A 22,075-nucleotide genomic window follows, 5' to 3' on the forward strand; every position below is an offset into this window, starting at 1 on the left:
CAAATTATTAATAAAACTATAGAAAAGAATATTAAGTGTACACTTCATTGTTTTTTTTATTTACATTATCTATTATACTACCGGCCTCTAGAGACATTTTAGGGAGTGGGAGGAGTCGGAATTCAACATTTTCAAGGAAAAGTAAAAAAAGTTTAATTTCCAAATAAGAAGTATCACTGTAAAGGAGAACCATATCGGTTCAGTAGTTAGCAAGATCCTTCGCTATAGCCAAAAAAGCTTACTACTTTATATCAAAGGATATACGAATATACCTTAAAAGGAAACTTAAATCCTGCAAATAATAAGAAATAGAAGGTAAAACATTCAGATTCTAGACATGTTTTCATATATTTTGTGAAAATGTGAAAACGTTTTAATATCTTCTAGAAGCCATTAAGCCCGGGAAATACAAGATTTATTATGGCTATTGAGATTATAAAAACAATCATTTCCCAAAAGTAGGATAATTTCATAAAATTAAACTAATATTATCAGGGCTATAAAGGGATAAGACAATGGATGAAAATTTGATATACATCCCGAATGATGATAAACAAAATAATCAGTAAATTTGCTGGTTGAAAAGTTTTAAACCAATCAATCAAAATTTGATAAAAGTACCCAAAGTATTAAACCAATTTAAAATTACACAATTTTGGGTACCAATAAGATTTACAGTACATTGTCCCCTCCCTCCGTGAAAAAACAAGTACAAATACGTTTCCAACTGGCGAGATTATAGACAAAAATCTACCCCAATAAAATGATGAGCTTTCAAGAAAATTGTGGACCATTTAGTTAAGACATTTACAAGATCTTACTAGACTTACAAACAGACAGACAGACAGACATACAACTACTTTACATCATATATCTATAATACAAAGTAGTACGATGTCTGTCTGTCCGTTTGTCTGTCCGTTTGTCTGTCTGTCCGTCTGACTGTCCGTCTTTCTGTCCGTCTGTCTGTCCGTCTGACTGTCCGTCTGTCTGTCCGTCTGTCTGTCTGTCCCTTAAGATCTCGGTAACCACTGAACCGATTGGATTCTACTCTTCAGGGAATATAGCTACTGGTCCTGTGATGGTTTTAAGCTATTTTCTTGGGAGGTGGGACACCCCCAACCACCCCCAAAAATGAAAAATACCCCCCCCCAAAAAAAAATTTTTTTTTTTACTTTTTCTTTTTAAATCTAAAATACGAAAAATTAGGTTGATCAAACCTCTTAGGGCAAAGCCCCTAGAGGCTGGGGCGAAGAAGCTAGTATAATAATATAGCAACTAAAAGAATTTGTTTGTTTAATTTCTTTAGAAAGAGATATATGACTTACTTTGCAAATCTGGATAATGTTTCAAGTGACACAAATTTTGAAATTATGAGGTTCTAGAATAATAGCAGGTGCATTCCAACAAAATGCCAGTCGAGCACTGTAAAGTCCCCTTTATGACAAAGAAAAAATTGTGTCAAAAATGATCGATGTGACGTCATAAAAATGACGGATTATCCATCTCCTTTTTTGGAGGTTTTCTTATCCACTTCTCCTCTCATCTCCCTTATTTTTATGTTGTCACATGGATTATTTTTGACACAATTTGGTCTCTGTCCCCCTTATACTTAAAGCTGGGATCGGCAGCCGCGCGTAAGCCGCATATAAGCTTCAGAGAAATTGTCATTTTATCACTATAAAATTCAGCTGGATGTATAAAACTGCACTTTAGCATACAATCCTTCTTCCTAAAATTTCTTTTTCTGCTCACAAGCAGGTTTTAAACTTAGGCTTATGCGCGGCTGAGGCGCGGCTGCCGAACCCTGATTGAAAGTAAATTGAAGTTAAGGTGGAGGGGTAGTTTTTTCCTAAGCACCTTCAGGGGTACGGGGGTTCCTAACACTGCAAGGCTACCCAGTCCCAATTTAAACTTCCCCATCCAATTATTTTCCATTTAAAAAAAAAATACGGGGGATGGGGAGGGTTTCTGCTCAAAAAGGCACAATGAGGTAAAACGCCCAATTGCAACAGGAAAAGTAACGGACTTTCCTGAAAACAATTCTATACTAGCCAAGTAAAGATTTTATTACTATTCTACTGATAAAATATTTTGTTTGCAGGTAAAGAACTTCCTTCCCTTTTGATTTTCTTTATTTCAAACTAGGGGGGGGGGGGAGTTGTTCTATGCTCAACTAATATAAGCAATAAATAGTTCTTAGTTTATCTTTTGTGTTTTTACAATACTTTTTCTTTCCTTTGCATATTAATACATAGCAATTGTGTGTAAGAATGAAATAAGTAAACATTTGACTTATTATCCTCTAACTAGGGTAAATCCGTTTGAGCATTCTAAATATTTGTTACTTTTTACTTAATACTACTTTTAAATAAAAGTATTCTTAAAAGTAAAAAGAGCTATCAAACAATTTAAAATTTTGGGATTAAAGCAGCTTGTAGTGTATATGAAAAATGACCAATGATAGGCCAGTATATATTTACATTGCAATGAAATTAAAATGTATACTGGCATATCAATGGTCATTTGTATTGTAATACGACATTTTGTATAGGCACTATGGGCTGCTTCTTTGTGATTTATTGACAATATTTTGTAGTTCTAAACAGCTTATTATAGATATGCAATTAATGGAAACTTTAAATACTATGAATGTCCCCATCCTTGTGCATTAAGCAAAAAAAGATTTATGTCTCAAAGAAATGAAATGTTGATTTAGTGGACAAATTTTTACACTCAGAATAGCAAAAAAGAAGTTGTAGATTCTTATATGAATATAGTAAATATATATATATATATATATAATAAAACTTGTATTACATTTTAAGTAAACCAAAAAGATTATCATAAACCTTAAGTAAAGGACTAGAATAAAGTTATGTTTGTTTAAATTTCTTAATAGATTAAACCCAGGGATCTAAAGGGATAAGACAATGACCAATAAATTGATGTAAATCCTCTATGATGGTACTTAAAACTACCCCTTATGTAGATTAAAATTTATGGTTGAAACACTCAACTTAATTAAGCAACTAATGAAAAATCACAAAAGTCCTCAAAGTTGTTAAGCCAACCGATAAGAAAACGTAATTTTAATACTTTGGGGACTAGTGTAATAAACAGCCCATTGTCCACTCTCTCCTGGTTTTAACCACTATCCACTTTTGATATGTTTCTGAAATATCAAAATATAAGTTATGCCCATAAAATATCAATTCTTAACAAATATAATAACGTTCAAATGGTCTAAATCTGAGCCAAATAACATTTTTTCTCTTCTTTCTGAATTGTCTATAAAATTCCATGTACCTTTCCTTAGAAATACAATATGATAATACCTATATAATCTATTACAAAAGACAGTTGGGAGGTTAAAACTATTTTTACTCTATTAATATGATAATAACAATTATGTGCATAAGTAGCAAATCATTGTATCGTTCTTAACATGCATAACAAAAAGCGTTTAGTTAAAGCAAGTTTAGTTAGTTAAAGCAAGGGAGGGAGGGGACATTTGGCTGATTATTACACTAGTCCACAAAGTTTTAAAATAGTGTTTTCTTAATCGTTTGCTTAACAACTTTGGAGACTTTTATCAAATTTTGATCGGTTGGTTCATTATTTTTAGTGTCAAAACGTTTCAACAACAAATTCTAATCTATATAAGGGTTAATTTTGTGTATCATCATTGGGGAGGTACATCAAAATATTAGCCATTGAGATCCCTGAAAGCAATAATAGCATAAATTTCTTTAATTCAATCTAATTTTGAAATTGTTATTTTTTTGTTGTAAAAATTTTGTTATTTGAACATTGCTATTAAGAGAAGAAAAGTATGTTTCATCTTACAACTGTTAGAAGTATAACTATAATATTATTATTAAGATTGATGTCAGACAGATATAAAGGGGCAATTTTGTAGGAGGGGATACCTATCTGTGAGGGAGAGAACAAGGATGATTAAATTAATCTACAACACTGGGATCTCAAGTGATCAGACAATGGCCGAAAATTGATCTACATCCCCAATGATGATACACAAAATTACATCTTCTGTAGATAACAATTAGTGGTTGAATCATTTGGACATTCGACTAAATGAACCAACCAATCAAAACAAAATTACACTTTCTGTAGATAACAATTAGTAGTTGAATCATTTGGACATTCGACTTAATGAACCAACCAATCAAAACTAGATAAAACTTTGGGGACTAGTGTAATAAACAGGCTTGTCTACAGTATTTTTTTACACTTATAATAAAGGGAGAATTTTACACAATAATTGAAGAAGATTAATCTACCGTCTAATTTTCTTTACGCTCATTTTTGCCCTTTTCTAAACTATTTATGATCCACTTTTTATCTATTGGAGCTAAATCCTAATTGGTGAAGTATGGTTCCCTTTTGAATCGATTTTGTTTTTAGTTTTTGTTTATAAACAAACAAAAAATCAAACTAAATTTCCTGATTTATCTAATAAAAAAAACTAAGCTTTAATTGTTCAGGGTAGCAGAATAATCTATCTGATGATTGTTGAAAAAAGACTTACCTAAAAAGTGAAAAAAAGTGATTAGAAAATACGAAAAGAAACATGTCAAGATATGTAACTAATTTTTGATAAAAGTATTTTTGTTCCTTTTTCTTGATATATTTATTATTATAGTTTAAAATTCTATTTTGTCTCTATTAAAACTTGTTGTTAAAAAAATTTATCTCCCCTTTGCCACAAATCTCCCCTTAGTATATTAAATTACCAGCAGCTTCGCCCCTAGAGGCCTCAAGAAGTAATTGAGAAGGGGGGGAGTTGAATCGATAACCTCCCCACCATTTTCTATTTTAGTTTTAAAAATAATTTAAATTTTTTGGGGGTGGGGTAATTTTTCTAGAGGCGACTTCTCTTCGGAGAGTAGTGCTACCTTCCTTAAAAATAGTTATAAACCTTCCCAGGACCTATGAGGAGCTTCCCTGTAAAGGAGAACATAGGGAAGAAAGATCTTACAGTACAAACAGACAAACAACAAGACATCCTGTTACTTTTTTTATAGATATAATGTAGCAGTAATCTTCTTCAGATCTTAATGTCTCCTTTTCATCTGTGGATTAAAGTATAATGAACATTATTGAGACACAACCAGAAACAAATAATAACAATATACAAAGGTATTCTTGCAAAGAGGATAAAAAAGTTGTAAAAAAACATCAACAAACTTTTAATGTTTAATACATAAATAGCACACTCTATATTATACAGTTGATCATGAATGTTAATTGATTCTGTTTTGATGGCTCCGATGGGAATCTGAAGAGGCAATGAAAAAATAGGATTGATTTTTACAGGTATTTTAATATCATAACCCAAATGAATGGTTAAAAGATATAACAAAACATGCAAAACTGAAACAAATATTAAATACATGCAAAAAAAAGTTTTGAAAAAACATGCACTTTTTGGAATATATAAAAACACTACAATATAAAAAATACAATGTTGTATACTAATATATATACATGTTGTAACAGAGATACAGTGATAGGCGTAAGGTCTACTGCAATCTTCATTTGTTTGACTAATTTTCAGGAACTTGGGGATTAAAATAAAAACACATGTTTATTTGTTAGATTTAAGGTTACTAGGTAATTCTCAAAACAGTGTTATGATAAATCAATAAAAGTAAGTCAATATGATGGTTCCATAGGAAGAAACTTTGATACTCATAGTACAGGAATCCTAAATTTCTATATTCAAATCAAACCCAAATATTAATAGAATGCAGGGAAGGCTCCATATTATTTTTGCTTTCTTACATTTGGGATATTTTTTGGATTTGAATATTACCAAGAAGTTTAGAAGTATAATAGTTCACACAAATAATATAAAGCCAACTTACTTTTCTAGATATTTACATTAATAGATGAATATAAGAGTATTATCTAATATTATATATTTAATGTTCTTATGATAAATATAACTAAAGTAAAATAGCAAAATGTATTTTACTTTTATTTACTTAATTTATTATTTATGCAGAATAGATCCAACTTATTGTCATAAAAATGTCTCAAAGTTTGAAGTAAATAGGTATAAAACCTAGATCCAACCCAAAATTATAAAATTTTCAATGCTACTTTTTGTAACATTGTATTCATCAGAAAATAAGAATAATATATATTACATTTATATTTGTTATTTTTGCTTCTATTAATCCTTTCTCATCTTACTAACAATACCTGAGTGTCCGCTATCTTTAATAATGGCCATGAAAATACAGGTCAAAAATTTAAACCAGACATTTTTCATAGGGGTAGAAAATAGCTTAATACCATGCAAGAATCTGAGAATAAAATAGCATAAACCCATCACAGAACCTATGTTAAGCTTACCTTAAGAAGAATCTTAAGCTTTAGACAAAAAAACCTTAAAACTTTATATAATAGGATACAATACTTGGGATCCTTATAAATCCTATTATATTCTTTTTAATTAAAGTACTTCACAAAATAATTGAAGTGGTATTAAAAACTGATTTTGGTGGAAAAATACAAATTTTCTTCTTAGTTTATTGTTTTTTTTATTCATTTTATAAATAAAAAAAACTTAATTATCTTCAAAATTTTCAATTTTAAGAAATTTGTTTTTAAACTAAAAAGAACTAAAAGTTGGAAATAATTTCCTCATCTATTTCAGTCAGACAGACAGACAAACATGATCTAGTTTTAATGCAGCATGGCTACTCATTTACAAAGTCACCAAGAAAGTTATTACAAAACAAATTAGAGTTTTTGCTTCAAGGTCAAAAAATGATTATTGGTGCTGGGATATGGAATCTTAGGAAAAACTTTTCTAGTATTGGCTTTTAAAACCGGTGGATTAGAACCGGTTCTCAACCATACAATTTTCCACAAATACTAAAATAAAAATCATAAAATGAACGATTAGTGTTCTAACATTTCAACCAATTATTTAAATGTAAATAAGTGTTAATTTGTTCATAAAATTTTCGATCATTGTCTTATCCCTCAAGAAAGATTAATATAAATAGGTAGATAGGTAGAAAGGTAGAGAAAGGGAGAGAGAGAGAGAGAGAGAGAGAGAAGAGAGAGAGAGAGAGAGAGAGAGAGAGAGAGAGAGAGAAAGAGAGCAAGAGAGAGAGAGAGAGAGAGAGAGAGAGAAAGAGAGAGAGAGAGAGAGAGACAGAGAGAGAGAGAGAGAGAGACAGAGAGAAAGAGAGAGAGAGAGAGAGAGAGAGAGAGAGAGAGAGAGAGAGAGAGAGAGAGAGAGAGAGAGAGAGAGAGAGAGAGAGAGATAAAGGGCAGAGGTTGATAAGACAATAATGTCAATGGGCAAAGTTATTGACAACTCAATAAACAATTAGACATTAATTTCATGATAATAATACTTTCTACCGAGTTTACTTTCAAAGAAAATAATTAATAAGTTTATTTTTCTGTTTGTTTGTCTATTATGATCTTGCCAATCTTTTTAGAGAAGCTTCACATAGTTCATGGGTTGGTTTTAGGTGATTTTATTTTAAAATATAAGTCCTTGCATGGTTTTAGACTATTTTACTGTTTCACAAACAAATATGCTAGGAACCTTGACCAATAACAGGGGTGGGGAAACCCCCAAATTAAAATTATTAGATTGGATTTATCTTTTTTTCGGGGGATGTATTTCTACTAGATAGACTAAAACCTGCTTTGTAGTATTACAAATTGTGGAATAATTTGTTTAGCCGTTTACGAGATTTTAATGGACAAACATGCATAAAAATAACAGTAAGCTAGATTAAGAGTTTGAATACTTTAAAACGTACATGAGGCCAAGGGTGTTTTGCGATGCAATTTTAAAGTTAATTAGTTGTTAGTTCTATTATTAATCAATAATCATGGACGTACAGACAAGCATGTAAATATTGAGTAGCAATGCTATAAAAATCAAGAATTTAAGGATATGACAATAAACAATAAAATTGATGTACTTCCCCAATGATATTACACAAAATTATCCCTTCTTAAGATTACAATTAGTAGTTGAAACGTTTGGACATTCAACTTAATGAACAAACCAATTATAATTCAATAAAGTTTCCAAAGTTTTACAGCCAACGAATAAGTTAACATTATTATAAAACTTTGATGACTAGTGTAATAAACAGCCCAATGTCCCCTCCCTCCCTGTATAAAAATACAATATCTTAATAATTATATTTTTGTAGGAGGGATATTGATAGACAAATTGTCTGCTTGCTTTCAATCAAATCATTCTTTCATGTTGGAAACATGGTGGCTCTTTAAAACTACCAAAACAATAAAGACAAAAACGATTATGTCTACTTGGTCAAAATATTTTTTTTACCAGGAATCTACTTAAGGGAATTAGAATTATATACATTCCCAATGATAATGAACAAAATCACTACTAATATAAATTAAATTTAATTTATTTGGTGAAAAGTTTGAACACTACTATATTGGAACTAACCAATCAAAATTCAAGTACTCTCATTTTCTGAGCCAATAAAGGATAACGTGGATATAAAACTTTGGGTACCAGTGTAATTTACAATCCAATGTCTTCTTCCTCTCTATATTTTACTTTTTATTATGGAAAATCAGACTTACATACTAAGCCCTTTACCATTCACCTGTAGCAGCCATATTACAACACATAGTTAATAATATTGTTTCCATTATGGATTCGAAACCGATTAATATACACTGGATTATAAACGATTCTTAGCCATACTGAAAAATCATGTATAGTATCGTTACACACAATTTTTCCACAAATATAAAGATATAAATGATAAAAATTAATACCAGTTTTGTTAGACCTGGCTTTCGACCCCTCAAGGCTAACAAAACTGGTTTTAATCTCATTATGTTTCACTTTAATATCCGTGGAAAGCTGTCTATGATATGATGCTATAAATAACTATTCTGTTAACTCCTACAAACACCCACCCTAGGTGATAGAGACACAAAGATAAGAGTAAAAAATCCTAAGGACCAAACTATTAAACAACACAGTACATTAACAAGCTTAGCAAAGTAAAATTCTAATGTAACACAAGAATAAATGGTGTATAGTCCCGGCCTATAAAGAGTGGATATCCTGAGGGGATATTTGACATATTACTCCAGTTTCCGATTCATATCATATAAACATTATACCCAGCTACCAAGTGTCCACCAAAATCAACAAAATATTTGGAGAAAATCTGTGAAATAATAATTGAAAAATCTACGAAAAATATTATTTTTGTACAATTTTGTTAACTAATGTAGTTTCTTTTAAATTTAACTTTAGCATGCTTTTTCAATTCTTTTTGGCTACGAATTGCTAGTAAACAAGGTTTTTAGAAACACAAATCTACGTTTAAATTTACTAGAAAGATAGAATCAATCATTTTTTTCCTAGAAGAAGAGAAAGTTAGTGTTTTAAAATTAAATCAATTCATATATTTAGTATCTCTAGCCTTTATATTGTGCTAGTGGCTGCACACCTAGTTTCTAGTATTATAGAAAAGACATAATATAGCCTTAATCCATTCTAAATAGCCTAAAACCATCCCATGACCTATATGAAGCTTACCTAACAAAGAGAACTTCTTTAGTTATTGATATCTAAAACTTGAGACAAATAAAAACCTTGCTACTTTATGCAATAGGATATTAAACTTTTGATAAAGAAATATTAGTATAAAAATCGTTAACGGTTGACATAAGGTACCTTTTCTAACACGAGGCTTTCCTGAAAATTGAAATCCAAATCAGTAAAATTCAGCCATGCATTTTACTGTTATATTAATTGTTTTTCATATTTCTTGTCTATGTAAAAGCTGAGTTTTTTCACCAAGCCTAGATTAACTTTTAATGGAATTGGAAAGGGGAATAGACAAAATAATAATCTAATATGCAATAAAAGCATTTCTTTATAAGAAGAGCATAGCAACTCTGTTTGTTAATCTGAGGAACATTTATTTAGTATCAGAAAACAAAACTAGAATTGTCATATTTTAGACATTAAAATTCTAGTAGATTGTGATCAATAATATTTTCTAATAAGAACTTAACTATTTTAAAAGCTTTGCTGTTATAGAAAATTATATCATTATTTATGTAATAATTATTAATTTTTTTTATATAATATATTATGTGAAATTATTGAAAAAAGGAGGAAAATATGATAAAACAGAGTATCTAAATCAAAATAGTTTTCATTTTTTTTTACAAAAACTCGAAAACAGAAAAAAATTATGATTTTAAAAGTAATAATTTGATTTTCGATGTTTTACAAAAATTGTCAAAAATTGACCCACATATTATTTGTTAAAATATTAGTCTTTTTTATCGTTAAAATTTTTGCTTTATTTTAGCTTGGCGTGCAATGAGTGAATGATTTTCTATTTACCAAATAATTATCAGGGCTCGGCAGCCGCGCGTCAGCCACCTTTAGGCCTCAGGTAAATCAGCTGGAAGTCTATACCTGACCCAGTTGAACCATCCTTAATTTTAAATAAATTTCCAAAACACTAAAACAGATTTAAATCTAATGCTTTGTCGCGTTTGACGGGTGGCTGCCGAGCCCTGATAAGTATCGTATTTCTGCCTATTATTTGCTCATTAAAGAGGTATAAACAACTTCCTATTTCCTTGATAAAAATGTCAAGAAAACAATATAGTTGACGAATTATGTTACAATTCGGATGTCCTTACATTTTTGCATTTAATTTTTTAAGCAAACATCTTTTTTCTTAAGAGTAGATTATTACAGGGATCTAAGGGGATAAGACAATGGCCGATAAATTGATGTATAAGCCCAATGATGATAAACAAATTTACCCATTCTATAATTAAGAACAAGTTGTTGAAATGTTTAGACACTCAACTTAATAAACCAACCAATCAATATTCAATAAAAGTCCTCAATGATGTTAGGAGATCGAATAAGAAAACGTAATTGTAAAACTTTGGGGACTAGTTTAATAAACAGACCATTGTCCCCTCACTATCTGCAATTATTAAATCTTAAAATTTTAGGGGTCTTTAAGAAATTGGGCATAATCATTTATTTTTATTATTCATTTAGTATATCAAATTTTAAAATACTAAAATTATGTACTACTCCTTAATATGTACAAGCTAAACAAATTTAAGTTGTAAGGAATAAACTCTCCAATTTCTTATATCCTGTCATTTATAATGGTTACCAATTGGGTGGGGAATTTATGACAGGTACTATCCTTTACATAAATCATAAGGATGTTCGTTTGTCTGCAAAAAAAAGTTAATATATATGCTACTAGTAATTTTTTGTCTATGTGTTTTCAATTTGTATGCAACTCAATATTGATCTAATATCAAATGCTATTATAAGTTCAAAGTGACTTTAATTGTCAAATATTTCTACTCAGGGTAGGAGAGGACATTTTGTTGTTTATTACATTAGTCCTTAAAGTTTTATAATAACGAGTTTTTATTCGTAGGTTTAACAACCTTTGGGACTTTTATTAGATTTTGATTGGCGGGTTCATTAAGTTTGGTGTTCAAACGTTTTAACCAGAAATTTAAATTTAAAGAAGGTGTAATTTTGAGTATCATCATTGGGGATCAATTCATTAGAAATTGTCTTATTCTGATTTCTACTAGTGTAAAAAAAGTGAAAACGTTTAATTTATTAAAAAAATTGGTTTATGAGCTTTAACTTTTGTATATCAAATTGTTTAAACAATTTGACTGTGCAAAAAGATTATAGTCAGATATACACTTTTATTAGTGTTCATACAAAAACTGCAAAAAAATGTACATTTCAGAAAGTAAATTCAAAAACAGAATAAGTACTCCCCTTCCCTTCCCCAAAAGTAGTATAGTGAATTCTATTATTATATATCTACAATTTATACTAAAGTCCGAAGAATAAATTTTAATTTTGAATATCAATTTTGGTTGCATTTTGATAAAACTATCATTGCGTGCTAGACCATACATATACGCAAGCAAAATAAAGCCTTACATTGTAAAATACAGGAATAATTAATCTAAACAAAAATGTTTTTGAAATTTTCTTTCCAAAACATGTTAAAGTACAACTTTAGATACCTATTAATTCAAGGCAATTCAATATGTATAATACTATTAGCTGCGCTCCTAGTATCTAGGAGCTTTGTATTTAAGATAGGGGTAGGGAATGACAGGAAAAAAACCAAAATCTTACTCAAGACTGAAATCTAGGTTTAAAATAGCTCAATACGACCTCAATACCTGCTGCTCTTCTTAAATGGAGAACTTTATCAGTTCAGTAGTTTCAGCTACAGAACATAAAAAGATTACTGCTTTATATACTTGAAGACTAGTTAATTTGCCCCTATACTCTAGGGAGGATTATGGAAGGTCAGCCTAAAACTTCCAAAGAACTCCTAAAAAGTACAACAAATTTGCAACAGTATTTTTTTGATATCTCAAGCTTCAATCAAAAAACCTTACTACTTTATATTTTAGGATTTGTTTATTATATTATTTATTCTAGTTCCATACATAACAAAGCTGTTAGAACCCAGGCATTTAAATCATGTTCCACCCTCCTGACATGCAATATTAATAGAATATGGAAAAACATTTTCCAGTATGGCTTCAAAACCGAATAATATCCGCTGGATTAAAACCGGTTCTCAGCCATACTGAAAAATCAAGTAAAGCATCTTATTACATCCAATTTTCCGCAAATACTAAAATAAAAGTCATACAATTATTATCAGTTTTGTTAGACCGGGCATTCGGCCCCAAGGGACTAACAGAACTAATTTTAATCTTATAATTGTATATTTTTGTATCCGCGGCTACACTTTATAATACAATGGGATAGATGACTATTAAACTGTTTATAGTAGAACAGGACAGACACAGATTATGTTTTCTCTGTAGAGTGCAAACCAAATGAAAAATCAGCAGGGATCTTAGGGGATAAGAAAATGGATGATGAATTAATTTACATCCCCAATGATGATAAACATAATTACCCTTTAAATAATAATTATTGAAAATTTTGGACACCACTTGTATGGAACCAAATTAAATAAGTTTCTAAGACAATTAATAGGATAATATGGTTGTAAAACTTTGGGTATCAGATTTATTTACACTCGAATGTCCCCTCTTTTCATGGGGATAGGATATCATGTTGAATTATTAAAAAGTTAAAGCCACTGTTTTTTAACCGTTTTCTTTTACAGGTATTGGTTCTCCTCTTTGTATTAAGTTCAACCATAAACTATCCCTGTATCCTAATCTTTATGCAGTCATAAAAAAATAATGAGAGAGGGGACTACGGGCTGTTTATTACACTAGTCTCTTAAGTTTTATAATAACGATTTCTTGTTCGTTGGCGTAACAGCTTTTGGTACTATAGCAAATTTTGATTGGTTATTGGATCACTAATTTTAATCTGCAGAAGGTCTTATTTTGTGTATCATCATTGTGGATGTACATCAATTTATCAGCCATTGTCTTATCCCTTTAGATCCCTGTAAGAAAAACTCTTGATTCTCTGTTTTTTCCCCATTCTTTTCCTTCCTAATATTTTGTAATGATACTGGATTAAACTAGTATAGCCAATCTACCAACCCTTGTACTAAGTTATCTAATACTTCAGTGAATAGGAAATGTATTCTGACAGACAAAAGTATAAAAAATTGTCACTGATATCTATACTGCAGAGAATGGCTACTAATCACCCAAATGCATTAATACAGCTTCCAAGGAAAGTATAAACCATTAGAATAAACCTTTTCCTTTATACAAGAAAAACCTTACTTTTTTACATTAAGTTTCTATTTCAAGTGCTTTTATGCTGCTAGATTAATTGAAACTATTATTTTTTGTGCTCTGTTTTATTATTTGGTTTGTAGAATAGTTTTCTGTGTTTGTAATTCTCTTGGAAACTGTATAATTTTTACAATTAAATTGCAGTCTGGGACTATTCTGGATGTTTTACACTATTATTAAGTTGAACATTTTTAACACCCAGCCCAGCCCCCCAAGTCAATCAATTTTAGTTAGAAAAAAACTTTTGTTAATGGGGTTTAGGTTAAATTAAATTATACAGGACTTCAGCAGGGATAGCCCCCTACTGTGTTAGAGATCTTAACATTAATAGCAACTGCTAGTGTTTAAAATCTTGGAAACTATTGGGGGAGATTTGCAGATCTTGTCATTATATAGGAATTTGCGTTATTTCTATTATTCTTTCTATTTTTAGAGACTACATTCAATTACCATAGCACATAATTGAATACTAAATATGCCATTTTTTTCAATTCTAGAAATGGGTTACCAGACACAATTGACAATTACAGCATGCTTAATTATATAGAATTTTAAGTGATTTAATCTAAGATTTATACTAAATATGTTATGAAGAAAACCAACTGAACATTATTGAATTACCATAAATCAATATCAGACTTAATTTACAAAATAGAGGTTAATTTAACTATCTACTACTAAGGATGTTTAAATTTGACTCTTTGATTTTAGATTTATTGTACATTTTATTCTAAAAAGTGTATTTTACTTCTAATCTAAGACAACTTTTAATTTTTAAAAGAACCTAAATATTATTTTTATATAAACTAATTTATTTTCTATCAACACCACAAACTAATAATCTATTGTAATAAACATTGGCAAAGCAACATATAATACAATCTGGATGCATTTTCAGTTTATAATGATTATTATTCTATTGTTAGCTTACATTTTTCTCTCTGGTTGTGGGTTGATGGCATCCTTTAGTTTTTGATAGCATGTGAGGAAAGCAGAAGCTGCGCAATCAAGACCAGGTGACATTCTCTTTACACTCTATCAGTGTAAGTGTGAGTGTGTTTGCGCCCGGCTAGCTGAGTCTCTGTACAGCGCCCTGTACACAACACACTTTGTACACGCGGCAAAACACAAAGACGACTTTTATGACTTCCCGCCAAAATGAGGGGTTGTCAATTGTCTGTGCACTTTTGGGGTCCACAGAACAAAAGCTGAAGCATTAGATGTGTGCAGTCAAGCAGTTGCTGGTTATGTGGATCAGCAACGTGGATGCAAGGGTTTGTTGTTATTTATGGCTCGCCTACAGAGGACAAAATTATGGTTAATCATTGTTAATGAATAGGTTCTGTTAGTTTTTAAATAAAGAGATACTTTACAAAACAATAAAATGCTTTTCTTCTCATAAAAAAAAATTTCTAAAATGATTAGAATATACAGAAAGCATCTCTTTTTATTGTAAGTTTACAAGGATTAGAAGTGTACTTTTTATATGTAGTTAAATTTATAGTAAAAGATATAGTGACTGAAACAATACAGTTAACAATTCTAGTTTAAAGGTTTGTTTCTAGGGGGAGTTATCTAATACTACAGTGCACATAAAGTACATAAGATTTATTTATTTTGTTTGTCTACCTCAAGTGTTACTTACATATTTATTTTGTTTAAATTTACTTGTTATATATTTGTTTTGTCATATTACATGTTGAGCAAAGTAATAAAATCAAAATTGTTTGAAAATGTGAAATTTCTAAATGTTCATAAATTCTTTTCATGTCTGGGTTCACAAAGATTTTTAAAATTAATTGAATTTATTACGGCAATTGTATAAAATATGACTTTCTACAAATATTACTACAAATCTGGGTTCTAATATTTCATTTAATTGAAATTCTAATCTAAAAAAGCTTTAAAGCATGTTATTACAAGATTGTGTACAATGCTAAAACAAAAGCTTTTATCTTTTTAACACATTGTGGCCTTGCTAGATCAAAAGCTAAAACTTTAAGCTTAAGAAATGGAAAGTATTCTGGGTATTTAGATAAAGAAAACAGATAATTTGTGAGTATAACCTTTATAGGCAGTTTCAAGGCCTGTCTGCATAAAAATGACATGTCCCACAAGTTAAAAAGACAGGAACAATTTTAATAACTAACAAGGAAGTCTATTTAAAGAAATATATTTATTTTTTTCTCAACTGTGCAAAAATTGCACTTTTTTAGGTTTATGAGTTTTTTATAGCTTAAGGTAAGTGTTTGAAATGTTTAAAGTTATACAAGTGGGAAAACTTTTTAGTATGATTGTTTAAATCTATACTTTCAAATTATTTGCTAAAATTATAGGATTCTACACCGGTTTTTCCTACTCAAGAATGAATAATATTCAGTTTGATTAAATGTTTAATATGTACATAGAGTATGCGGATCATGATCAATATTACACCATCCCACACTCTACACCAAGGGCTTGATATGTTAACTTATTCTAGCAAATATTAATTCTATATACCTACTTGTCAAACACAGATTTAGCAATGAAGAAAATGGTAGAGATATTTCTAAACATTACTAATGTTAAATACTTATTTCTAAGTAATAAAAACATTAGCTTAGAATGTTTAAGTTGTGGTCAGTTTGAATTAACACCAAAGAACACAAATCTTATTTGAAATGACTGCAGCAAAACCTGTGGCTCTGGTGTGGCACAAATTTAAAAAAAAACCTAGTTTATATGGTACTTCTATTAAAAATTAGTCCAGATTTTCAAAATGCATATCTTATTATTAAACAGTTTAGCATAAAAAGGAAAATGTTTGGATTTGATTTTTATTGCATTCATTTTCCATAACAATTTGCATATTTTGATTGCATTTTGGTACCTTTTTAAGATGCTAGAACATTGATAAATTAATAATAACATTTTGATAAAAAAAAATGTTAAAAAATATTTTTTTAAACACTGATCTTAATTGTAAGATTTTGCAGTTACAGCCAAGTGATAACACTTCCTGAGGAAGGAACTACAGTTTGTTAGAAACCTTAATATCACAGCACAATTCCTTTCTGATATAGCATGCTTTTCTTGTGATTTTTATGGGATATAAGTACTATGGTAACAATATTTTTATATCTATCTACTAAAGCTATAAAGCCTAAAGTTTTGCTTTATTTGCTGGGCAAATTTACAGTTAAAACTTATCTTAAACTAGGTATAATTAGCTTAAAAAGATAAATTAAAGATTACTAAAATAGATTTTAAGTTAAATTACAAATGAAATCTTTTGTTTAATATGTACTCAAGACAAAAGGCTTTTTTTTTGCTGCAAAATGACATTTAGCATATTTTTTTGTGAGGGTATTCTAATATCGTTGAACATATTACGATATGGGCAAGGAAACAGCTAATATTCAGAAAAAAATGTATATAGAAATTCTTTACGTGAAAAATATTTAAAAGAAACTAAATTTGGCTTTGCTTATAAATCTTGTTTTACCCTGTAATCTTAAAATAAAAGGAAAGAAGTTGTATCAACTTTTTTGCTTTTTATTTAAGATAGCTAGCCGGTCCTTTCAGTAAGTAGTAGATGTAAAATTTTTCATAGAATTCAGATATGCAATCGTTTTTTTTGTAGACCTCTTATTTTTTAAGTAATTTAAGTTTTTTAAAAAAATAATTAAGTCGGTTTTAAGGTACTAAAACGCAACAAAATAAAAGAAGAAAATAGCCAGTATAAACAAAAATAGTAAGATCTTTAATTTGACACCTTACTTTTAAAATTCTGTTGAGTAATTGTTGAAAAAATCTATTTTTTAACCTCGGTTTAATCAAAACATTAAACCTAAATATTTTCTCATACAGACATAAAAAATATGGGTTCATATATACCATTAGAATGAGAAAAATAATATGAATCCATTGTAAGCAAAATTGAAAAAGTTTAAAAAAATTGTAATAAAAAATAGAAAAAATAAAAAAGTTATTTTAAGAATTGTAACTACTAAACTAGCCAATCACAAATCGCAAAGATTGAAGAATCGGGAAGCCTAATCTATAAAATTAACCTATAGAATTGCCAGAAAAAAAGGAGAACGTTCATACAATATATACAATAGATACTACAATAAATATAGTGATATTAAAGAACATGTAAAGAATGAAAAATTATGAACAAATATGCATCAGTCTGTTTATAAACTTCAAAACAATGCAGTTAAAAATACATTATTGTTTCTTGTGTTTAAAAAATATCTGCTACATTGCATTGTCTTTTGTTTAGGTTTTGTTCAGGTTCGGTTCAAGCTAACCCTTTAAAGCCGAAAATTATGATTCTTAAAATAAACTTATGTTTTTTATTATAGTTTTATAAAACTTTTTCAATTTTGCTTAGAATAGATTCGTAATATTTTTCTGATTCTAAAGGTATATATGAACCCATGTTTTTTATGTCTGTTTGAGAAAATATTTAGGTCTAAAGTTTTTATTAAACCGAGTTTAAAAAAATAGATTTTTTCAATAATTACTCAACAGAATTTTAAAAGTAAGGTGTCAAATTAAAGATCTTACTATTTTTGTTCATACTGGCCATTTTCTTCTTTTATTTTGTTGCGTTTTAGTACCTTAAAACCGACTTAATTATTTTTTTAAAAAACTTAAATTACTTAAAAAATAAGAGGTCTACAAAAAAACCGATTGCATATCTGAATTCTATGAAAAATTTTACATCTACTACTTACTGAAAGGACCGGCTAGCTATCTTAAATAAAAAGCAAAAAAGTTGATACAACTTCTTTAAGATAAATTGATGTGCACAATAACTATGATAAAATGTACCCATTCTCTATGGTGAAGATATTGGTGGAAGAGTTTGGACACCACTATTTTATTCAACCCAATTCAAAATTTATCAAAAGTAATCAATAAGGTTATTGGCCCCGCAGGGTTAAAGCCCCCCGCAGGGACTAGAAATAGGAGAAAATCTACTCTGAATATATGAAGAATAGCCCATTAAGGGGCGTTTCCACAAAAGGGACTATACCCCAAATTTTTAGTGCCAATAAATAAGAAAACTTTAAAGTTATGGATAATTCACAGTCCATTTTAGGGTATTTCCTTATTTTATAAAGTTTCTTTTGGACACATGTCTCTTTTCCTGTATATTATGATAAAGGTATAAAATATGAATATCTTTATACTTTGCTAAAATATGTTTATATTAAAGCTGCCAAAGAAAACTCCCAAAAATTTGGTCAAAAAAGTATATATTGATCAAAATTGAATATTATATAAAATTGTAGAAAAGAATATAGAAAAAATTGTTGAACCTGAAAACTATATTAAAAGTGAAAACCTAACCTAAAAAACTATTTAACATCTTTAATTTGTCAAAATATTAATAGGACTAGATTGGGAGGGAGTCATTATTTGACTTTAGCTGTTTCAGAGACATTTAATAATTCGACTATGTAAAAACACATTCTTGTATATAAATTGCTACCAATCTAAACTGCATATCTTCAAAGTATACTTTCTTACTTAATACGACATACTGTAAAAAGCCTCCTATCCCCCTTAGTTCATCCCACTTTTTAAAAGTACCCTTACTCTTATTTATACATAAAAAAATTCCTTGTAGACGGCAGATTAACAATCTAACAAATTGCTGAGTAGATTTTCATCCAAGTTGAAAATGATAAAAATTATGAAGTATATACATTATTCATTCATAAAAAGATTATAAAACAAGTACACATATGTTCAAAGAAATCCTTAAATTCAGAGAAAGAAAAATTAAAGTGTTTAGGGTAATATTGGAACATATAAAATTTGAAGCAGTATAAGTTTACCTATTATCACATACTAGCGGTCACGCCCCTATAGGCACTTGAGAAGGAAGGAGTTGAATTCGATAACACAATTTTTATTTTAGATTTAAAAAGAAAAAAAAAATATGGAGGGTGGGGCTCGATTTCTTTTGGGAGGGTGGTGGTACCCTTTCTCAAAATGGTTGTAAACCTTGCCCCGACCTATGAGAAGCTACTCTGTAAAGGAGAACATTCTCGGTTCAGCCGTAAGCGAGATAATTTGGTAGAAACATCCTGTTAATTTATTATAAGAATTAACACACAGACCAACCAAATTAAAGAGAAGCTGCGCTCTCAACAACTCAACAATCATGCAATAGAAAAGAAAACTCGAAGTAAAATATGAAAAAAAGTAAAACTTCATTATTGTAATAGTTTTACTGGTAAATGTAAAAAAAACACATTAAATTTTTGTGTAGTATTCAAATTAAGTCCTCAACTTTTTAATAAAAGTCAAGTATAATCATATTTTTTATCTCAAAAACTTTATATTTGAATAAAGCTTTAAAACGCTTAACTAGAAGCAATTCAGTGCCATGTGCTATTTTGATAGAAAAATCATGCATTTTTTGCTTTCTTAATTGCAACTCAATATAATTTTTTGTATATCATCAAATATTATCCATTTTTAAAGCAATTATTTTGATAAACAGCGCAGCTATAGCAAATTTGTGAAATTTTGAAAAAATCTCAGAATTGTTTGTTACAAGTTTTTCAAAATTATTAAGATAAATTTATAATGAATAACACAAAATGAGAATTGCAGAAATATTGAACCAATCTAGGTTTAAAATTTGTCAATTTGGGTATAGTCCCTTTCGTGGCAACGCACCTTAAGGGGCGATTCTTCGTTTTTTTTCACAGTAGCTTTTCTCCTATGTCTAGCCCCTGCGGGGTCAATCGCCTAACCCTGTGGGGCAATCATCTAACCCAATATAACCTAACCTAACCTATCCTAACATAACCTATAAAAAGCCATTTTAAAAATACGACAAATCTCCCCTTAAGGAACGTTGCCACGAAAGGGACTATTCACGTCAATTTCCCTAAATTGTCATATGGACATACTCAGGTTATGGAGTAGTAGCGGCTCTAAAAAATATTTTTTTTGTTGTTTCAATTTTGATATACATAAGTTATATTGAAGTAGTAAAGAGAAAAGTTTTCCAAAAAACTAGATAATAGAACATTTTGTTTAGAATTTAACCTAATTTTGTTTATCATAAAGGGGTTATGTGATAAGACTATAAATAATATATGAATGGTTATATAAATACTTGGATGTTACACTAGACTTTCATGTTCTCTAATAAAGTAAAACTCGCAGCGGGCTAAATCAACGATATTTCCTACCCACCCCGTTTACCCCATCTCCTCCCCTCCAATTATATAAACAAGAAGACCAATATAAACTCTAATTTGACGTTGATTTTTTCTCTGTCATAATATCCAAATATACATATATTCTATTTATCCATTAATATATGCTTTTTACACCAATAAAACAACAATTAGGAAATTTAATTGTACCTATCCTTTCCTTCTCATAGATTTTGTGGATTTCTTCTTCTAAACTCTAATCTGCATGTTCTATTATCAGTTTTCTGGAAAACTTTTAATATCCTTGAAATTGAAAAAAAATTAAAATATTTGCGAACAGACCCAAAATAAACAATGATTACCGTCTCTTATGTTGCCTTTTCCCATACATTCTAGTTGACCACAGGCAAGGAGGGGTGACACAACTTTACAGGATCCTGCTGGTATCCAGGTATCCTGTTGCCAGCCAGCAACGGTCAGGTACACAACTACAACTAGTCAGCTTGATAAAAATAACGCGGGACTAGTTTTTAGTGGCGTGGATTTTTTTTGTTTGTTAAACACCTGTCATATTTACTTGATTTTCATAGATTTTTTAAAATTCTAATTCACATTTTTTGAGGCAATTTTGTGTTGGTTAGTTTATTAGTGATTTGTTAATAACTTATCACAGCTTTAATAATTCATTGTTTTTCTTCAGAAAATGAACATAAGACACATCAGAAATGATAAATTAGAAAGATAAAACAAATTCAGATTTGTCAGAAATATTTTTACTTTGATTGTTAACATTCAGAACTTTTTCTTCTTTGAATCACTGGGAGAGTGGGTATAGATTGTTTTGGGTTAGGTTAGGTTAATGTTAGGCTAGGTGGTTTCATAGATCATTGTTGAGTTGGATTGCCCTCGCTGAGAAGCTACAATTCTTCCTGGTCTAATATTAGAGCACGTTTCATGAATTAGTAATTAAAAAAAATTTAGAAATATTCTTAATATTTCGAATCATGAAAAGAAAACGAAGTAGTGGGTTTCGTCATATTTTTATTAGGTTATTTTAGGTTAGGTTCGGTTTG

General features: G+C 29.5%; 1 protein-coding gene across 6 annotated transcripts in view; it reads right to left on the reverse strand.

Annotated features, from left to right (window-relative positions):
* Positions 1-22,075, reverse strand: part of Sh (Potassium voltage-gated channel protein Shaker) — a 543,641-nt gene that overhangs the window by 128,207 nt on the left and 393,359 nt on the right. The window contains exon 2 of one of the 6 annotated variants that reach the window (XM_080179537.1): positions 21,365-21,936. The exons of 4 other annotated variants lie outside the window; for them this stretch is intronic. In XM_080179537.1, the coding sequence (XP_080035663.1) occupies positions 21,365-21,393 (29 nt within the window). In that variant the 5' untranslated portion in view covers positions 21,394-21,936. Of the gene's footprint in view, positions 1-14,758; positions 15,123-21,364; positions 21,937-22,075 lie in introns of those variants that run through there. One more of the 6 variants, XM_080179533.1, reaches the window with a different exon arrangement.

The sequence above is a fragment of the Acartia tonsa genome, chromosome 12 (assembly GCF_053477335.1).
Source record: "Acartia tonsa isolate MP-2025a chromosome 12, ASM5347733v1, whole genome shotgun sequence".
In the NCBI taxonomy this organism is placed as follows: Eukaryota; Metazoa; Arthropoda; class Copepoda; order Calanoida; family Acartiidae; genus Acartia; species Acartia tonsa.